The sequence below is a fragment of the Diorhabda carinulata genome, chromosome 11, assembly GCF_026250575.1.
Source record: "Diorhabda carinulata isolate Delta chromosome 11, icDioCari1.1, whole genome shotgun sequence".
In the NCBI taxonomy this organism is placed as follows: domain Eukaryota; kingdom Metazoa; phylum Arthropoda; class Insecta; order Coleoptera; family Chrysomelidae; genus Diorhabda; species Diorhabda carinulata.
In genome coordinates, this window is record NC_079470.1 from 5,558,064 (window position 1) to 5,578,072 (window position 20,009).

At 30.3% G+C, this 20,009-nt stretch overlaps 3 protein-coding genes across 4 annotated transcripts; 2 read left to right on the top strand and 1 right to left on the bottom strand.

Annotated features, from left to right (window-relative positions):
* The first annotated feature begins 432 nt into the window (after positions 1 to 432).
* LOC130899256 (ras association domain-containing protein 8) lies at positions 433 to 5,114 on the top strand. Its single transcript, XM_057809042.1, has 9 exons — positions 433 to 601; positions 654 to 745; positions 855 to 1,147; positions 1,204 to 1,462; positions 1,524 to 1,664; positions 1,720 to 1,836; positions 1,892 to 2,031; positions 2,089 to 2,263; positions 3,039 to 5,114. The coding sequence occupies exons 2-9, from the start codon at positions 674 to 676 to the stop codon at positions 3,267 to 3,269; spliced, it is 1,428 nt and encodes a 475-aa protein (XP_057665025.1). The 5' UTR covers positions 433 to 601; positions 654 to 673; the 3' UTR covers positions 3,270 to 5,114.
* Positions 5,115 to 6,490: 1,376 nt separating this feature from the next.
* LOC130899526 (fatty acid hydroxylase domain-containing protein 2) lies at positions 6,491 to 13,199 on the top strand. Of its 2 annotated transcripts, none has more exons than XM_057809525.1 (6): positions 6,491 to 6,564; positions 7,930 to 8,131; positions 8,185 to 8,434; positions 11,342 to 11,523; positions 12,530 to 12,802; positions 12,914 to 13,199. In XM_057809525.1, exons 2-6 carry the CDS (start codon positions 7,938 to 7,940, stop codon positions 13,086 to 13,088), a joined length of 1,074 nt encoding a protein of 357 aa, XP_057665508.1. In that variant the 5' UTR covers positions 6,491 to 6,564; positions 7,930 to 7,937; the 3' UTR covers positions 13,089 to 13,199. The 2 variants fall into 2 exon arrangements, with proteins under 2 accessions (XP_057665508.1, XP_057665506.1); XM_057809523.1 differs by lacking the exon at positions 6,491 to 6,564 and adding an exon at positions 7,128 to 7,334.
* Positions 13,200 to 14,176: 977 nt separating this feature from the next.
* LOC130899463 (coiled-coil domain-containing protein 22-like) lies at positions 14,177 to 19,827 on the bottom strand. The gene is made up of 6 exons (XM_057809414.1): positions 19,697 to 19,827; positions 19,075 to 19,535; positions 18,687 to 19,024; positions 18,225 to 18,598; positions 16,251 to 16,416; positions 14,177 to 15,519 (listed from the first exon to the last, which is right to left on the bottom strand). Exons 1-6 carry the CDS (start codon positions 19,744 to 19,746, stop codon positions 15,283 to 15,285), a joined length of 1,626 nt encoding a protein of 541 aa, XP_057665397.1. The 5' UTR covers positions 19,747 to 19,827; the 3' UTR covers positions 14,177 to 15,282.
* Positions 19,828 to 20,009: the final 182 nt, after the last annotated feature.

Consider the following 20,009-nt stretch of genomic DNA (forward strand, 5'->3'; position numbering starts at 1 on the left):
TATTTGCAACTATAAACTACACTAGAAAAGTGGGATTATGTTTTTGACGTTCAGCGGCAATCAGCGCGTAAAAAGTAGATTAACTTCGATATCAAGAGCACGCACCAGCGCGATCATTGTTTGCGTTATCACAGTTTCTTAACAATTTGAACTATGTTTCATTCTGTATATCATTTAAATGGAACGGGAAAGATCATAGTCGTGAACGTTATTATCGTGAGTGCTTAATGGAATGCACTATAAGTAGATAAATAATAATTCAAAATATAGTTGTATATCGATTTAAATAGTTAATTATTTTAATATTACTCCATAATATATTATTAAACGTGTTTTAAAAATTATTAATTGAATATGTCTATAGTGGCCTTTTCAGAAGTGCATCCATATTGACGTAATATGTGGTTTGTGATCTTGACCGATCTATTTGACAACTGTCATTTAAATCAAAACAAAAAATTGACATATCTACGTAAATGTCACAGTTATAAGTTCTATTTAGTTAAATAACACAATTGGGGACGTAAAAATGAATTATGAAGAAATATGTGATTATTATTTAAATACCTAAATAAAATACAACTCGAAATATGTCCTGAAAGTAAGGTTTTTATACATCGTGAAATATTACCCTTACACTTGATATTTTTTAGTTACCTCAATATAATTAACAATGGAATTAAAGGTTTGGGTGGAAGGAATACAACGTATAGTTTGTGGCGTTACGGAAGCAACAACTTGTCAAGTAATTTTGATATATATTTAGATTACTATGTCACATTTATTAATCAATATTGAACATTTTATATGTCGAAATAAAAACCTGTATTAACATATCAATAATTAATTTTTAGGATGTGGTATTTGCACTCGCTCATGCTACAGGTAAATCTGGTAGATTTACTTTAATAGAAAGATGGAGAAATAATGAGAGACAACTTTCTCCAAACGAAAACCCAATGAAGATCGTCATGAAATGGGGAGAATATTCAAACGATGTTCAATTCATTCTCCAACGTAGCGAAAGTGTTAAATTTGCTCAACAGTCAAAAATGAAAAATTCTAGTAGTGCCAGCAGTACCCCAACTCACTGTGTAAATACACTCGATTCTTCTGATCAACAACAAGATCTCAATAGAACTTTCAGGTACATTCGCAATTTATTATCGAATTTAATATAAATTTTGATGTCTTCATTTACAGCGGCAGTTATTTACCAACTTATGATAATGTAGGTATAGTAAAAGGTATTCCACAAACGAAATTTACTTCTCTGGAAGTAAGGGAATCTTTATCGCACTCTGCACACAGTTCTCCAAAGAAAAGTAACTGTTCCGGTGGTTCTGATGTGTCAGATCATTCTAGTCAAAGAGTGGCACCACCTGCTCCTCCTCCATACAGAGATCCACCACCTCCAACGTCTTCAATATACCATGACAAATTTAAAAAAGGAAATATACCTGTTAGTATAATATTTTTGTTATATTTTTGTTTTACACTTCTATTTATTATTAATCTCATAGGAACATATAAAGAAGGATAAAGATGAAAACCGAAACAAAGTTCAAAATAATGTGTTCTATAATACCCAGTATAGAGAACTGGTAGCACTGATTAATTACCAACGAGAAAAATTATCTAATCAACAGGCTGATATTAATAAGGTACCGTATCTATTAGTCCTTGTTTTCAGTTAATTATAAAATATTTTTGTTACAGTACGATGCTGAAATTATATTTCTAGAAGGAAAGGAAAAAGAAAAGCAGCGTCAATTAGATTTTATAACACAAGAGTTAATAGCAATATCAAATATAAGTAAAAATCATCAAGAACAAGTGAGTTTATTTGAAAAAAAAATTTTGCTTGTAATTATTTGGTGTTTATTTCAAGATCCAAGCTCTGAGTTACGTAGAAGAAGAAAGTGAGATTGTAAAACAACAAGAAAAAACTTTACAATCAGAAATTACTTTGTTAAGATCGAAATTGGCAAATTGTGAAACAGAATTGTTGCAATGTAAAAATAAAATACGGTAATTGATGATAACGTTCATTTGGTTTAAGAATGTGAAATATATATTTTTTTTCAGGCTTCTAATGGATGAATTACAGTTAGAACAACGAGTCCAGAGTAGAAGGGCCGAATCTTTGAAACAACTTGAAAGGAATATACTCACCGAAGTCGAGAGGCTTCAAAAAGATATAGAATTAGCTAAACAGAGCACAGATTTACATCACTTAACAGCAGAAACTTTAAAACGAGAGGTAAATATTAAATTAACACCCATAATTATTTTTCTGGCTTCTGATTTTTCTTTTGTATTGTACATTTGAACTACTGTGATTTGGAGGTCTTGAATAGCCATTTCAATGGTTGGAATGGTCTATTTTTTTCTATTAAATTGCTTACATTAGTGTTATGGACGAGATATCTTCATTTGGAAGACCTTTCCACCTCATTACAGATGTATCAGCCATCTAAGTTGCAGTCGTATCATTTTTTTCTTGTATTAGATGATTTGGTTTCTGTTTCTAATCGTTCCTGATGCTTCTGACTATTTTTATGTATTGTACATTTGAACTACTGTGATTGAAGGTCCTGAATAGCTGTTTCAATGGTTGGAATGATCTATTTTTTCTGTTAAATTGTTTACATTATTGTTATGGACAAGATATCTTCATTTGGTAAACCTTTCCACCTCATTATAGGTGTATCAGATGTCTAAGTTGCAGTCTTGCATCATTTTTTTCTTGTATTAGATGATTTGGTTTTAGTTTCTAATCGTTCCTGATGCTTCTAAATATTTTTATGTATTGTACATTTAAACTACTGCGATTCAAAGTTTCCAAATAGTAATTCAATTTGATGAAATAATAACTTTTTGTACTTAAAAGACAATTCAACTGATGCTGTTGTGTTCTTGTAAGGGATTCTTCTATTAAATATTCCATTTCTGCTCTATATTTCGAACTGTATTTGTTTCTAATTTTCCTTGGTGCCTTAGACTCTTCTGTTGTATTCAGTGTTCGATGTTCCTAGGTCGCTTCTTTGGAAACTGCCATATTGGAAAAGAAAAAGCAAGTAGAACATTTAGTTTCCGAAATGAAAGAAGCTAATTTGGAAAGTTTGAGTATAGTACCTCCGGAAGATATCAGACAAATTTTGGAGGGACCTTTGAAATCTGGTAGTACTAGAAAGATGATAGGTTCACCTAGACAACTAGAAAACGCCGTACCTACCAATAAAAATCCTCACGGCGTTTGGGTTTAAGCTGATTTATTAATAAAAAATTCCGAAAAAAATTATAGAGAACACGAATGCGTTTTCTAAATGAATTAGAAAAAATTTTATCACTTAAATGTCTAGTAGATAATAGTAAACCAGATATAATCGTATGGTGATCGAAAATTATACTTGTGGTAACAATATACAAAGTGTTCCATGACGATTTAGATTGAATTTTGTACTAACAAAAATTTAGTGATGCTGTGGTCTGAGAAATATTGGAATTGGTATTATTTTAATAAAGTATCCATAACTGGGGATTGAATAACAAATTTTAGGTATTGTAACTAATTTTTATAAACTATTTAAAAGGAAAATACCAAAAACATTGTTATCGAGGGAAAAAATACAGTGTATTTAATATTTAAAATATTAATAAGACAGTTACTTGTATGAATCAGAGTTTGAAGGTCAAAATTTTCATTTATTTTAATAAAGCTAGATTTTTGCTACTTTACATTGAGCATTTTACTAAATACAATCTGTTTTAATGAGATTCAAGATTCAACACCCTGTAATTCAATAAATTATGAAACTGTAAAAATAAAGTTTATTACTAAAGTTTTAAGTATTTATCTTTTTTATGGAAAATTTTTAATATATATTTAATAATATTTAATTCAGTGGCAAAAATCATTAATTAATATTATTTTTTATATAAACTTTGAACAGATTTTAATTTAATTTTAATAAAATTGTGTGGCATTTATTCAAATCCCATATCTCTAACTATGTTTTGAACATTTCACAAAAGGGAAAACGTTTTTTATACCCACACTTTATAACAAAATGATTTGAAATCATAATATGAATCAATAAATCGTCGTGGGACATGAAGGTATTTGTCGAATAGAAATAGTTTGCAATAAAATATGGTAATTTTATATTATCGTGGTCCTTTTGTTTTTTGACTCCAGAAAATTGAAAAATCATTCGAATTAAATGAATTTTTGTTCAAAGATCTTCGTTTTTACAAAAAAAGAATGTAGGAAATATCTCACTTGAAGATTTTTACTGATGAAACTTGAAAAGATTGGGCTTTTCTTCACCGGAAGGCTTACCACAGCTCTTATGCCCAGTGGTGAAGCATCTTTTAAACAACTTGAGCTTCAAATCAGATTAAAACTGCAAAAATTATTGCTAGCTCTTCTTTTTCATCCGCCCAAATGGAGTGTAAAATTTTTGTATGATTTGTTCTCAATTTTTTTGTTATTTTGTATATATTGAGAGAAAAATGTAAAAATAATAATAAAATAAATAATATAAGTTTTCATTTTAGTGATTTTTTTGTAAAATGAACATTTTGAAAGAAAATTCATTGATATCAGATGATTTTTCAATTTTTTAAAGCCAAAAAAACGAGGGGGACCTGATACAATTACCTAAATTATTTATAAATTAATATTGCTCATATAAAACTTGTTTTAATTAATATTAAAATGAAAATTGATATTTAATCGCTGTATTTATCTATAACAATCTTGAATTATTGTCCATTGTCACAGCTGATGAGATTTTTACAATTGTTTACACTTATTTTATATAAACACTATGCGAAAGTACTTATTTAAACTTTTGATTGTATATACGCTTTTAATTTTCGTATTTTCATGTTGTTTTTCTTGTATTTTTCCACTTTTATAAGTATAGTTGTGATATGGTCATTTTTATAATTTCTCTTCAAATGTACTGTCATTTCTTTTTTTAAAATAATTGATTTTCATTCGGCATATTTATAATGTAGTTATTTAATCGTAAAAGATTTTTTTATTTGTTGTTTTTTTTAAATAATGTAATTAGATCATACTTGAATAAATAATTCAACTGTTATCAGGTTTTTTATTAATAACATCCCAATTGTCCTGAATTTTTGATGATTTTCATCTTTCTGAGCTCAAACTGTCTCGATTCTTTCAGAAAAATCTTTGAAAACACTCTAGTTGGTCTCTATTAAAAGAATTATTTTACTAGTTATATTGCTCTAAATATATTCCCTTTGCTTCTTATCTCTAATTTCACTAAATTTTTGATTATTTTCATCTTCCTAAGCTCAAACTGTCTCGATTCTTTCAAAAAAATCCTTGGAAATACTCTAGTTCATGTGAGCCCTGCAACATCATGATAAAATAACTATTTCATTAGTTATTTCGGTCTAAGTCTATTGCCAGTTGTATTTTTCTCTAATTCTCTCTAGACTCTTGGCATTTGTTTATTCCTAATCTTAAATTGCTACAGTTTAAAAAAAAATCTTTGACAATACTTTAGATAATCTGAGCCCTACAATTTCTGTAATAATAACTATTTCACTAATTTTATAGCTCTAGATCTCTCTCTATTTGTACTTTATCCTAATTATACCGAGTTTCTAGTGAATTTCATCTTTTTTAACTCAAAACGTATCAATTCATTTATACAAATTTTTAATACTACTTTTGTTGGTTTGAGCTCTGCTGTTTTTGAAATAAAAACTATTTCACTCATTATTTTGTTGCAAATTCCTTTTCTGTTGCATTTTATTTCCAATTGTACTAATTTTTTGCTAACCCGTCTTTCTTTTCTTTGAGAATACTTCTAATCCCAGCTGCAAATAATATCTAATTAACCCGAATAAGTGGTAATTTACAGTTTTTTCAACTTAATCCATCCCAATTTTTTTACCAAATTTTAAAAAACTTATTTTCTCTTAAACTGAAATATTTCGTGAGAAGTAATAGTAAAAATCACTGAAAATTGTTTTCCATAATGATAAAATGTACTTTAAGTTTAAAAATATAAAAAAAATATCAAAATAGTTAAAACAATTATGTAAAAATAATAAAAAGTCTTTAATACTTACCAAAAATTTGTTGGAATAATTCGAAATTTGATCTAAAAGTCCAGAAACTAACGTATTATAAATCATTTAACAATGTTTTTATTTAATTTAATCACTTTAGTATTTATTGTCTGGAACATCACCACATAGCAAATATTTAGAATCAACTAAACTACATTTTCAATTTTACCTATTAATTTGTCTATAATTTACCGACTGAGTAACTATTAGAATATAAACGATGTTTATAGCCACCTATCGTTGAATAACTGTATCATTCGTAAACAAATTACAGGATTTTCCTTAATATATTACCAAACTTTCTATAGTTACCTAATTCATATCTAGATGGCAGTGTTATGAAAGTATCTAATATATTCTATTTTTAGATAAAGCTTGTATTGATGTTATGAATACAACTTGTGTTTTTGCGTATTTTCTGATTGTTATCATTATTAATAAATAGTAAGTATTTATAATCTAATTAGATCAATTAGAACTTATTTTTTTATTAAAATATATATTTACAAACCATATGATAATTACAATAGAATTCTAAAAATAAAATTTTACGAGATTTATTAATTTAGTAGATTCTATCCGTTGCAAATAAATGCACAATCGTTTCGAGGTATAAGAATAACAAATACTACATAAAATCAAAGGGCATTAGTATATTTTAATTTAATTTAAAAACAAAATTACCACGACTATATACATTATATTAATTAAAAGTTAATTAGATACGGGGTTTGTTTGAAAAGTAATTGGAATAAGATAGATATTCGTTTCCTTTCAAAATGTGTTAATGTCAATTTTAGTATACGAGGAGATATTTTTTTAATTTGTATATTATAATATGTGGAACAATTTATTGCAATTAGATCTTTTTTTGAACAATAAAATTGTAGTACCCCCCGTACCGTAGTTTAACTAATTTCACTGAATAAATGTGTATCCAGTCCGGCTCTGTCCTGGGTCAATTTTTTCATTTACCAATACGTATACTTCATTGAAATATTTAAATGTCCGTATAATAATAATGCAATTTGTTGTAAGTACGTTGTTTATTTGCTGTTAGTACGTAGTAGATAATAATAATAAATTCAATGCATAGTTCTGTTGCCTTTTGTCGAATTGACTGTATAAAACAGTTAGATAAATTGAAGTGAAATCATAGGTTATGTCAAAAAAAACTACAAAACAAAGAAAGAAGAGGAATTTCAGAAAAAAAAGTACGTTATATCAATGATTTATTTATATATTTAAAAATTCGTATTATCTATTCCAATCCACTCATGTAATCGGTGTGTTTGTATACGAGGAGTGTTCAAATATAAACAAAACAAAAATAAACAATTTAGTTTCGTGAAAGTGACTGCCTTTGATGCTAGACTAGGAAAAAGAGAGGACAGGTAACCTTACCTGTTACCATTTGGCGTAGCGCGCAGAGGCGTATCAAGGCATTAGAATTGGGAACGAAAATATGACTAGTTAATTATATTTTTAATGTCCCGAAAATATGGCCGTTATTAGTTGCACACTCGCTACTTTCTTTATATGATTATGTAGTTATTAAATATTTCCTATTTTGGGAATTTTAGAGAGAATTAAATTGTCCATAATACAGGAGAAAATAAAACGTAAAACGTCAAAGTTTGTAAGGATTTTTTTACTTAACCTAACCTTGAAATTTAATTTTTTTTATTTACTTAATGATTGAGAATGGCAACACTGGTAATGTTATTGACGTATGCAATCTACTAGTTTATTTTGTAAGACAGTTCGAAACATTAAATTGTAAATTAAAATTTTCACCGAAACTTGCAGGGTTTATAATGTTTGAAGATTACGAAGACGAGTCTTCCTCCTCTTCGGGGGCTGAAGTGACGCCTACGAGAAAAAATAACTCCAATAATCACCTTCAAAATGTACAGAACAATCCATCGATCTTATCGTCACTCAGAAGTGTATTAATCGTTTTAAGTACGGCATTAATTTGTTTTGCGGCTGCGAGAAATTCAATTACTTGGTAAATTCGTATTTGTTTTAACCCACCCCGTAGTGAAACGAAATTGTTTACAGGCATTGTCAACGATTCTGGGGTGCTTCGGGTGATTTTTGGCAAGCGCAGTGGAATAAATTTTTGGATATAGCGGGCGAAGATCCGTTCAATCTTTGGGTTTACGGATCATTGCTTATAACTTTCGGTGTTTATTGGTTATTCGGCGGTATTTACACTTTCATGGACGTCACCAACTTACCGTCGGTTATTAGAAGATATAAAATCCAACCGGGTACCAACGAACCCGTAGATAACAAAAAACTAATGCATGTAAGTATAAACAATATTTTGACGTTTCTAAATCATTGTTGTCAACTGAAAAGTTTCAACGTAAAACGGTAAATTCGAATGAAATATCCCCAAGTACGATGTCGAAGTTGGTATCACTGTATTCTTCTTCTTGTCTAACTTCTTATTCCTCGTCGCCTAGACGCTCAAAAACACGTGATTCAATATGGCGTTTACAAGAAAACAGTGTACGTTAAAACTTTGGAAGTTTCTGTGTTTAAGTGAATTATTTATGTTAATTTCGTTAAATTTTGATATAAAATTGAAAATGCGAAGTGCTTATTTGAAGATATTGATGTAGAAAAATCGAAAATTACGCAAAAAATTACAAATATTTGCGACTTTCTCATCTAACCCCTCAACATATTTTCCGAGCAGAAAATTTTACTTGAAACATGAAAAAAGTTTAGTAATCGATGTTTTAAGTAATACGCTATCATACCGGGTGATATTTTTTTCTTATAACGTACGTCATATTGGAAAAAATTTTGTCGTTGGAATTCCTAACGGAAAATTGGAAAATTTAGCATTTATATGTTAGGTTTGTGACTTCATTGGGTCCGTATAATGCGTGATTACGTTAAAAATTGTGGTATCTTAATATGTATTATGTGGAAACTATCATTAGCATTTGGAATGCGAAGATGTTACCGGAAGAACCCCAGAGATGGCGGTACTTGCTTGGAAAATACCTGTGACCGAATTTTTGCGCATTTTCATAACCATGGATGAAACACCCGAAACAAACAACCACCAAAACAATGAACTGAAAAGGGAAAACCGGTTCCAAAGAAGACAAAGACTGTTTCATCTGCAGGCGTCGTTTTTTTTGGGATGTACGTGGGATAATTTAGTCTCCTCGGATTATTTTCTGTTGCCAGACTTGAAATAACGGCTCGTTGGTCAAAGATTTTCCAGTAATGAAGACGTGATATCAACAGTTAATGGTTATTTTGAAAAACTTATTTTTATTATAAAAACGATATCGAACTTATTGATTATCATCGTTCATCAGTTTTTTCTTAATATCTACATTCGTGAGCAAAAAAATCGACTCAGTCCACACTCCTAGAATCGTAAGTCAATAGCAAGAAGACGGATCTTCGGAAAATCTTACATCTAATGGTATTAGCTCCAAAATGACATTGTTGTCATAATTCTTGCTCTCGCAGCTTAACGATTTGTCATGATCGGTAACCAGCTCTTATAAATAGTTATGTACCTGAGCTACCGCTATCAATTACCCATCAAAAGTCAACCGATGCACAGCAACGTTAACGAAAACAAGATTCTGCTTGAATCTGGACACACCAAGTGATAAAGCTGGTCGATATCAGCACATCGCTGAGGAATCGGGACTTCACTGCTCTTGCATAAAAGAAAACGTGGCTTTTGGAGGAGGTTTCTGGATGGATTTGGACTAGCATTCCAATGGAAGCAAAAACCGAGTTGTTTTTTTATTGAAACTGGCGATGAAGCGGGAGGATTAACGACGAACCGATACATATAGGAAATTTTGGGGGATCTCGTCCTTTACTACACTAGTTTCCACAGCGAAAACTTTATTCTAATGTAGGACAATCCCCGTTAACATACTGCAAGTTATATGTACGGTATTATTCACGAAATGTCGCCGTGAATTGGCCAGCGCGGTCTTAAATTCTATCGAGCATTCATGGGATTGAACTTAAGAGAAAAATTCTGGCTAAAAGTTCCGAACCAAGAGGAGGGAACACTTAATATTGATGGGTTAATTTAACCATTTGTCGTTGTTTTAGATTTCTTTTCGTTTGATATTTTTTTTACCAAAAAAAAATCATTCAATAATAACTTAGAAGGCTCATTATGAAGCTAAAACTATTGGCTTGGAGATGGTGAAATCAGAAAAAAATGGAAGCTACAGATTTTCCGCCAAAAGCTTTTGACGATGGACAAACCACTGGGCAAGCTACAATACTCCCATGAGTCGTAGAGACTTCGTCGTCGGGCATATTCGACTGACTCACGGATGCCTGCAATGCAAAAATCATTCACACACTAACAAGTTGTCCACAATACTCCAATAAACGCCGTAGCCACCAGCTAGCAAGTTCGCTCCAAGAAAGTTCAAATCTATATGGTGAAATAAAAATTCTCAATGACTTTTGTCTTTAGATGTTATAGCAAATATATGTATCATAACTGTACCATGTGTCGATGATCTCAGTTCTCCAGCTCCGGGTTTTGTCTTCGCTGTAGACTACCTAGTGGACCGGCTGCTGGTTCTTCGAGCCTTTCCTCTTCCAAATACTAAGACGGCTACCGGTTTGTCCCTTCCACCAATCCTCTTGGTGTTCTTCTACAAATTATATTCCTCGGTTGGGTTTCTGGCTTCGATGAGGACGGCGGAATAATTTGCTTTCTAGTCCAATCCTCCAAGCATCTAAGAAGGAAATTCCACCGCCCTCTGTCGCAGTTCGCGCCACCGCTTTCTCTCTCCATAGATTCTGGAAGGTCTCGTTAAGAATTAGACTGTTGGCTTGTCTTCTTTGGTTTTCTGAACGTCTTAATAAGACAAGATCTAATCCAGGTGGTCCTTCGGCTTCTTTGCATCTATCCCCGATGTATAACTCGACATTTGTTTATAAAATACGGCGTTACGTGTCGGGGGGTGTCCTCTTGTGAGTTGAATTTGGGCATTTTTTGATTTTTGTTTCCATTTTATTGCTGTAAGCGCTTTCCTTTATCTAGGTCGCTTTGAATTGAGTGGGTTTCAGAGCGCGGGGGAAAATGCAACCCTTGTGAATAGTAATTTCAGAGGAGAATTGTATTTTACATCAAAACCGGGTTATTTTTCTGGTTATATTCGTTGCTTTCACTGAACCCTGTGTATTGTAAATGTTATTTTAGGTAATTTATTGCGTTCTGTTTAACCAATTCGTGATGGGTATACCAATATCGTTTCTGATGTACTGGGCTATGAAATGGAGAGGATACCCACCTTTACGTGAACTACCCACTTTCCATTGGGTGTTGTTCGAATTGGCTGTCCACATTTTAACCGAGGAGATCGGTTTTTACTATTCCCATAGGTAAGTTTCGAAAAAAAAAAAACGGGTAACTCCAAAAACAAATATCTAAATACCAGACGCTTTACAATAACTTTTATATTTTTGAAACGCCACCCGTATTCGAAGTTATAACTTTTTACTTTCCCTTTTAACTAAATTCAAGACGTAATTTTTGTTTTAGTCTGACCATTATTAATTTTTCTAATATTCATTTATTCAAATACACTGTGATACAAAATGGAATGTTTTCGTGGTATTTTTTAATGAAACTAACTACCAATAATTGCAGTTGATTTCACTTATTTCTTGTATTTTTTATATTGAATTTTATTATTTTGGTATCTTACTTTCATTATTTCGAAAAAAACCAGAAGAAGTATAAAAAAACAATGTTACTGCTAATTTTTTTGTATCTCTTAAACGAAATTTTGGAAACGAGTTTTGCATAGTTGTCGCCCTGTATATGAAATAAAAAATCCCCAAATTGTTATAGTCTCCTATAATAATATACGAGGCCGTTACAAAACGCTTTAAAAAATTCGATTTATTCAAAAAATATCTTGAATTAATTTTTTTCCGTCCCTGTATTTATTCTAATTATCTAATTAATTATGTGCGGAATATGAAGGGAACTGTCATTATTTTTAATTTGGCCGGTATTTATACTAAGTGGAACCCCGATAAAGGATTCGTTTCCTCTGCAGACCTTCGGTCTTGACGTTTTTTCGGTGATGAAAGACCGATGGACGTTAATTTTGTGAGCAAATGCTAGTTTATCACTTGGAGATTGTTAGAGCATTAAAAAAAATCATAATACTGATTCAGATTTTTTCCCAAAATTTTTGTTTTCTTTGTTGCGTCAGGTATTTCTAGGATCACCCTCGTAGTATGACACTATAAACTTTTTGTCAATATTGAAATTTCGTATAGCGAACATAATCTTAAAACGGATTATGTTCGTACGGAAGTTAATTTTAACCATCAAAAAGTGACAAAAAAGAAATATATTGAATATATGTTTTTATAGGGTTTTGCATAGTAAGTATTTATACAAGTACATTCACAAACAACACCATGAATGGACGGCACCAATAGCAGTAACGGCTATTTATTGTCATCCAATAGAACATATTTTTTCGAATCTTTTACCGCCATTTTTGGGAATTTTTCTAATGGGTTCACACGTTGCTACTTCCTGGTTATGGTTTACGCTCGCCATTTTATCTACGTTGAACGCCCATTCGGGTTACCATCTACCGTTTTTCCCGTCGCCGGAAGCCCACGATTTCCACCATTTAAAGTAAGTTATTTTTATATAACTTATGTCATTTGTCACTATTGACATATGACGGGAATTGACGTTTCTTCGATGCAACATGTGGTTTATTATAAATTCAATTTTTATTTTCAGATTTAATAATTGTTTTGGCGTACTTGGTGTACTAGATAGATTACACGGAACGGATACTAGTTTCCGTCAATCGAGGACTTACATGCGCCATATCATGATGTTGAGCTTCATACCGCCTAGGGAAGCCTATCCCGAGCCTGATACTTGCAAACATAAACTTGGTAAACGTCGTTAATCGCGTTTTTTTGCACTTTGAAACGGATTTAAATGTACACATAATGCACCAAAAAACGAACTTTTACATATATAATAGACATAAAAGTAATAAAAAATTGAAAACTAAGAATTTTTTTTCATTTTTCCTTTATTATTATTGTGTTTTTGTTAATTTAGCAACGTTGTTGTTTCGAATGTCCGAAAAAAATGTTTTATTAGAATTGATATTAAAAATGGAGAGAAGTGTATGTATGTAAGTGGAATTGTTCTATTGGAATTCCGAAGGTTTATAACTCTCTATCTCTTTCTACTCATTTTTAAAACTTGTTATTCCCATCATTTGTCGTTATCTACCACCAGTCAAAATTTACGTCAACGCGATTAAATTAAAATTAATTAGTTATATATCGATGATCTTTCTGTCTATTGCAATAGTACTATTAAACTTACATGAACTCTCTCTATTTTTATATTACTCTATGGTCATTTGACGGAGATGGTGGACACCATTTTGCTTCCTTGTGATGTAAACAAATAAACATAACCAATTTTATAGGATTAACAATTGTTAAATTTTTGGATTCCGATTAATATATGGAATTATATAAAAGGATTGGTGAATCTTGGCATTTTAGTTTACGTAAAGTTGTTTGTTTTGCTTATCAAAACAGTGAAAATCTCCTAATAGATTATAAAATTTTACTCTTTTTTTCTACTATTGATTATAATACCACGCGATACAAGGTGTAACGAAAAGGTAAGTTATTAATTAATTTCGTTTTTTTTACGAAAGAAATAGAATACTTCAAAATTTCTTAATATGAAATGATGTATTGCAATAATTGACGAGAATGTAACACTTTTTTTTCATAATTTTATACTGTTTTCATTAGTTACGTTATAAATAAATTTATCAAAACTACTAATTTTTGATATCTCGCTTTGTTTTCGAGATATCGATACTTAAAGTTATAATCAAACGTTAGTTCAAAATTGAACAGATTAAGTTCAATACTTCGTTTCAAATGAATGTTTTATCAATTCAAATTCAATATAAATTTTGTAATTCAAGAAACAAAATATGACGATAAAATAAAACTAAAATAATCCTCACGTGAAAAATTTTTTATTATGGATGTAAAAATTTCACGATTTTTGAACTTTTTAAACTCAAAATGCACCACAAGAAGGTTAGGTTAGGTTGATATATACAAATAGGCGTACATAAATCGTACTCGTGTCTGTACGTATATATATATATATATATATATATATATATATATATATATATATATATATATATACACGCTTCTCTAATTCCTCCATACCGTGCTTGTAGAAGGATTTATATTTGTAATACGGTGTATAAGTATTTAGAAGTTTTTGGTGGATGATGTTGCATACTAGGTTATGTCGGGATATTAGCTAACACACTACAAGCGGATGTTATATGTTGAATGGTCTCTAATGTTTGTTGACATTCTCTGCATTTATCAGAATTAGTGTTCAGATCCTTTTTCTCGTAGTTGTCTGTCTCTAGAATGAGACTACCAATAGTAACCCAAACTTCTGATTGAGGTCATGGTGTAGCATCTTTCTTGACCAGCTTCTTGGTGTGTAATACTATCTCCAAGTCAGATTCTGGCAATGAGAGCTTGAAGGATGAGTAATTCTTGGATAGGGTTTAAGTTTCTGACTTCCTATGAAAGAATTCAAGTAGTTTTGTTACTTGTCGAATGTGTTGGTTAAGAAAGTCAATCATCATCCCTCTTTTCGGGGTAATGTTGGATGACTTCGGGTGGTGGTTGTTGCCATCATTGTTCGGTTTAACCTCTAGCTCTGTTTTCATTCACTTCAGGATTCCAAACGTTGGTGTATTGACCCTGGATACTACTTGTGGTCCAATAACTTTAGCCATGTTGATATTGTATAAAACTAATTTTTTTTTTTAAATAAAATAAAACAAATTTTTATTCCGGAAACAATAGAACCACTAATGCCCCAAGGAACAACCATTATTATATTACACCATACAATCAAGACACCCACTGTGTGTTCCAAAATAAACACGAGTGTCTGAAGATGATAACTTGGTTATAGAAACGTGTATTTGTTGATGTAGTAGTATTATATACAGTGTGATATAGAAAAAACTTTGGATATATAATTCAAAGTATAAATATATATTCAATTGAGAATAATAATGATTTTTTTCACTGTTTCCTCAAGTTCTGTATCTCTTTTTGTATCTCTTTGAGGTCGGAATATACTTTTTCTAATTTGTTGGCCATCTCTTTGGATTTTTCAAATTCAATTTGTTCTTCTAAATTTCGACATTCCCTTTCTATAACGCCTAAATCTTCCGATGTTTTCAGTATGCTGCCAAAGTCTTCTCGAAGGGCTACTAATAATTTGTAAGACCTGCGAGCAATCTCATCATGTTTGGCATCCTGAATAAAAAATTAATCGTTTTAATAATTGGTAAGAGATCAATTATAAAATTATTGATGATCTAAATATAATTTCTAATCAGAATATTTCTACTTTTGAAACAGATTCATTTTAATGCACCGAGGGCTGAATTTTTTATCACAGTTTCATCTCTATTGCGTCAAGAACATTCAACACATTTCCTGGTAAATAAATTTTCATATATATTTGCTTGTAAGAGATGATTATACCATACAAGAGTCCTAATAGGGTTTTGGTACCGGTTCCAATCAGCTATGAGATTTTGGAAGGTTCTGGGGGAACTGAACCCCCAGAAGGTGGGGGGAGGGAGCACCACAATATTACCAATTTGATCATTTATTTTAAAATAAATATTGGTTCCATAGCAAAATTTGCATTTTTTCCAAAAATTGTTTGGAAATATTATGTTTTAAAACTCTCCTGTTACTTTTGATTTACTTAAGTGGGTCGATTTTAGCCCCAGGCACCACTACTTCTTAATCTGACGCTGGTCCCAATTCCCCATGTGGTTTTTTAACCACACCATTTATATAAAAACGTTGTAGTAGCCATATCAATGCTTATTTTTTTTTGATCTTTTAGTTTTTGAGGTAACAAATTACAAATTTTATGATTATTCATGAAAAAAATTAAATATATATGGTAAAATCGATATTTTTATCAATTAAATTTCAATAAATCAATACTGTAATGTGATTTTTATACTTACGTAAAATATAAGTTCATCGGCTAGAGTGAAAGATCTATCGACTTGACCGCTGAGATTTTTAATTTCTTTCTGTATACTTTTTGTGTCTTTCAATACTTTTTGTATATCGAAATTTTGTTTATTGATGTTTCCAATAATTTCCAAAATTCTTTTTGTGTACATATTTCTGAAAATAATTTTAATTTTAAAACTTCCGTTAATAAAAATTTTAGTAGCAAGAATGAATAGAAATTTGTAATTATTAATATTTGAAAGTTGAATGAACACAGTAGTATAATAACACTTAATTTTAACGTTTAAATTATCTTGCAGGCACTAGTATGTATTTGAACACAAATCACAACAAACTATCAATTTTTATTGTAAACACTGATATAACCTCAAAAAATGCCTTTCGGCACTCAGTCAGATTCATATTCGTATTCCTTCTATCGTTCGAAACCATATATAACATAAGAAGAAGAAGCATTTCAATACTTGTACGTTTTGTTAGTTTTTAGTACATGTATGAATTAAGTTACATCCACGAAAAAAGTATAAAAATAAAAAATGAGAGGAACAAATAAAAAAAATACAAACCACTTGAATAATTTGAAAAGTTGATTGAAATTTATGCAGAAAAATGAGGAATAAAGAGCTAAAATTCAAATAAAGTTTTCACAAAGAGAGAACTGGTGAAAAAACTGTAAAAACAAAGAGAAAAAGTGTCAAAAAACATAAGTTATATACTGAAAAAATAAAAAGGAAAAACTATGAGAAAAATAAAAAAATATATGGGTGATTCCGTTCTAACTGTGATTTTTTGTATTCAAAATTTCAAGATTTTAAAATTTAACTTTTCTAACTTTTTTATGCATATTATTCATCTATTTTACTGTAAAAATAAAACTCTAAGAGGAATTTACTACAACTTCAAAGTATCACGAGCAAGACACAAATGTCGGATTTTGAGTTCCACGGTACTGACTCATTTATCCACGGTACTGACATGGTAACTTAAGATATTAAACAACAAGTGCATCAATTTTCCTCAGTTTGATCATAAACATTAGAATTTATAAGGTAATTAGTTTAAATCATTTGTTACGACAAAAAAAATTAATAATTTATCGGTAAATTCTAGGAATGGACATGACACGGTACTGACATTCAAGTGATGTAGTATAAGTTTTCTTTAAGTGGCAAGTTATATTGTATAAAAATAATGTTTAAATATCTTAAGAATTATTCAATTAACACAAAATTTTTATTAATTGATTATTAATTAATGACTAGTACAAAAAAACAATACAGGACATTGAATATCACAGTTATAATGGAATCACCCATATACACAAAAACAAAAGGAAAAAACGACCCCTACTATCTGTACTGGCCTCAATTAGATTCAACCCTCGTTCATACAAATTCCTTGTCTCACAGAGCTGCATTCTGTTGGATTTATCCTCATCAAGCACAGTATGAATTGACAGCAATCTTTAAGAATAAATATGAGGAGTTCCAGTCTAAAAAGGCGCCACCACCTCACTTCTACCAAAAATATTTCTTTTCGAAACATTTCCTTCACCACAGAAAGTTATAAAGAGCTCATTTTTTAACAAGTACATTGGCCTTTTTATTTTCTTCGCTTCCTAACGACCCAGATTAAACCCATTCAGATATTCTTGCCTATTTCAATACATGGTTAATTTCATTTAGGTTTTTTTAATAATTATAAAATCTGACATTAATAAAAATTTACTTGGATCTAAGCTCGACTTTCTTGAAACAATGTATAATTTAATGCCCATTTGTTCCTTAAAATTTATCTTACCAAATCATACATTAATTAAAAATTTGTTTAAATTGAAAATTTATAGTTTATCACACCCCCTATATAAATAAACGTATTAATTCAGTTTCCAACGCCCAAAATACGTATTTGGAACATAAAATCATCCCTTTAGTAGATTTTCATAACATTCTTATACTTACCTGTTTATAGTTCGATTTAATTCCTGATACTGCTGTAATAAATTTTCCCCAGATTTTTTCTTTTGTGTAATATCAGTCTTGAGCTTTGTCTCTGTTTCCTGTAGGTTTTTCAGTTTATCCTGTTGAGCAAGAAACACTGATTCCTTATTTGAAACACTCGTAATTAAAGATCTGTGTTCTTCTACTAAAGTTTCACGCATTTCATTCCATTGTCTGGCCAATTCTTGTAAACGTTCGTTTGTATTTTCAATCATATTACGTAATTTTGTTAAATTCTCTTCTTTATCTAAAACTGTCGCTGTTTTCGTTTTCAATTTTATTTTTTCTACAATTTCTTTCAATTTTTTATCTTCCTCTTCTCTAGAATTCACCAGCTGGGTAAAGAAAAATTATCTATTAACCAAATTGTGTAAATATGAATAATAAAATAGATTTACAACATTTGTTATGGATATATCTTACCTGGGATAGTTCTAATTCTCTTTTTTCTATAGCATCGCGAGCTTCTATGCATTTACTTCGAAGATCTTCTACTTCTTGAGTAAGCACTTCTGTCCTTTGTTCAAGTTGTGTTTTTTCCAAATTAGTTTCAACAACTAATTCCTTGTAAGATAACTGTGGAATATTGAATGTTGTTTCTATGTGGTCGAAAGTTATTTTTTCAGATTTTTCCATGACTTTAGACAAGTCTAATTTATCAGAAATTTCATTATCGTGGAATAATAAGGAAGGAATTAATTTTTTATAAGGACATTGTCGTATCAATTCAGGTATATAATGTATCCTGTATTCTGTAGAATCTAAATAAATGATAAATGATAATTTTGAAGTAGAATTAATGCTTTTTTACCTTTCTGTTTATTTGTGGGAAGATCCAAATAAATAGATTTTAATGGATAACCATCATGTATACCACCTTGTTTAAGAAAATAAACAGGCACCCATTTATTCAGTGAAGATCTCTTAGTAATCTCTTCAAGGGATTTAATTATCCTAGATACATAACCCAATTGCTCGGGAACATTTTTAGTACTTTCTCTAGGTAACCTTTCTAATAAAAACATCAAAACTTTCCTTACTTCGTCTTCATTACAGTATAAAATAGTTTGGTATCCCATTTCTCCGCAAAATCCCAAATCCTTTATTTGTTCCGCTAAATACGACGCTAATTTTAGTCTTGCACTCATAGAAGGAGGTAATTTTTTTGTAAACTTGTTATTTTGTATAATTACTTCCAAACATGAGGAAATTGCAGATACCGTCGTTTCAGCATTAAACTGTTTAAGAGATTTAATATCATCATCGATGTCACTAAAAAGGTGACTTTATTGTATTGGAAAACAATATTGAATTAGCTATTATGCTGTATTTAGATCATAAAATAAATTAAATTGTTTATAGTTAATACGGTAATTCTAAATTTTCAGTAATATTTAAGGTATTTAATTTTAATTATCAATAGATTTACTTACCAATTTAAGAATTTTAAAGTATCTAATATTATTTTATCAACTTCTTCCATTTTCGTAAATAATTCTTTATTTTTTTTTGGTTTAAGGTTAAGTTTTTCTTCTCTAAATTTATTCAGATCATAGAACTAAATACATAAATAGACAATTATGAAAATCCACTTCTGTATTGAAATAGTCTAATCGTTTGAACGATACTCGCAAGTAAAGTTTTTATCGACCTATAGCATGATTTTACTCTATTGCCGCATAAATTTAAACCTCTTACACAAATTTAGCAATGTATTATTATGGGCCAGAGATAAATGTCATTGCA

Excerpts from the sequence above, each read along its gene's own strand:
- LOC130899256 (XM_057809042.1), top strand. The coding sequence starts at position 674 with ATGGAATTAAAGGTTTGGGTGGAAGGAATACAACGTATAGTTTGTGGC. Across the intron at positions 1,837-1,891 it reads GTAAAAATCATCAAGAACAA|ATCCAAGCTCTGAGTTACGT; the intron begins GTGAGTTTATTT and ends GTTTATTTCAAG. Across the intron at positions 2,032-2,088 it reads CAATGTAAAAATAAAATACG|GCTTCTAATGGATGAATTAC; the intron begins GTAATTGATGAT and ends ATTTTTTTTCAG.
- LOC130899526 (XM_057809523.1), top strand. The coding sequence starts at position 7,283 with ATGTCAAAAAAAACTACAAAACAAAGAAAGAAGAGGAATTTCAGAAAA. Across the intron at positions 8,132-8,184 it reads GCGAGAAATTCAATTACTTG|GCATTGTCAACGATTCTGGG; the intron begins GTAAATTCGTAT and ends AATTGTTTACAG. Across the intron at positions 8,435-11,341 it reads ATAACAAAAAACTAATGCAT|GTAATTTATTGCGTTCTGTT; the intron begins GTAAGTATAAAC and ends ATGTTATTTTAG.
- LOC130899463 (XM_057809414.1), bottom strand. The coding sequence starts at position 19,746 with ATGGAAGAAGTTGATAAAATAATATTAGATACTTTAAAATTCTTAAAT. Across the intron at positions 19,536-19,696 it reads ACTTTAAAATTCTTAAATTG|TGACATCGATGATGATATTA; the intron begins GTAAGTAAATCT and ends TCACCTTTTTAG. Across the intron at positions 19,025-19,074 it reads TCCCACAAATAAACAGAAAG|ATTCTACAGAATACAGGATA; the intron begins GTAAAAAAGCAT and ends TCATTTATTTAG.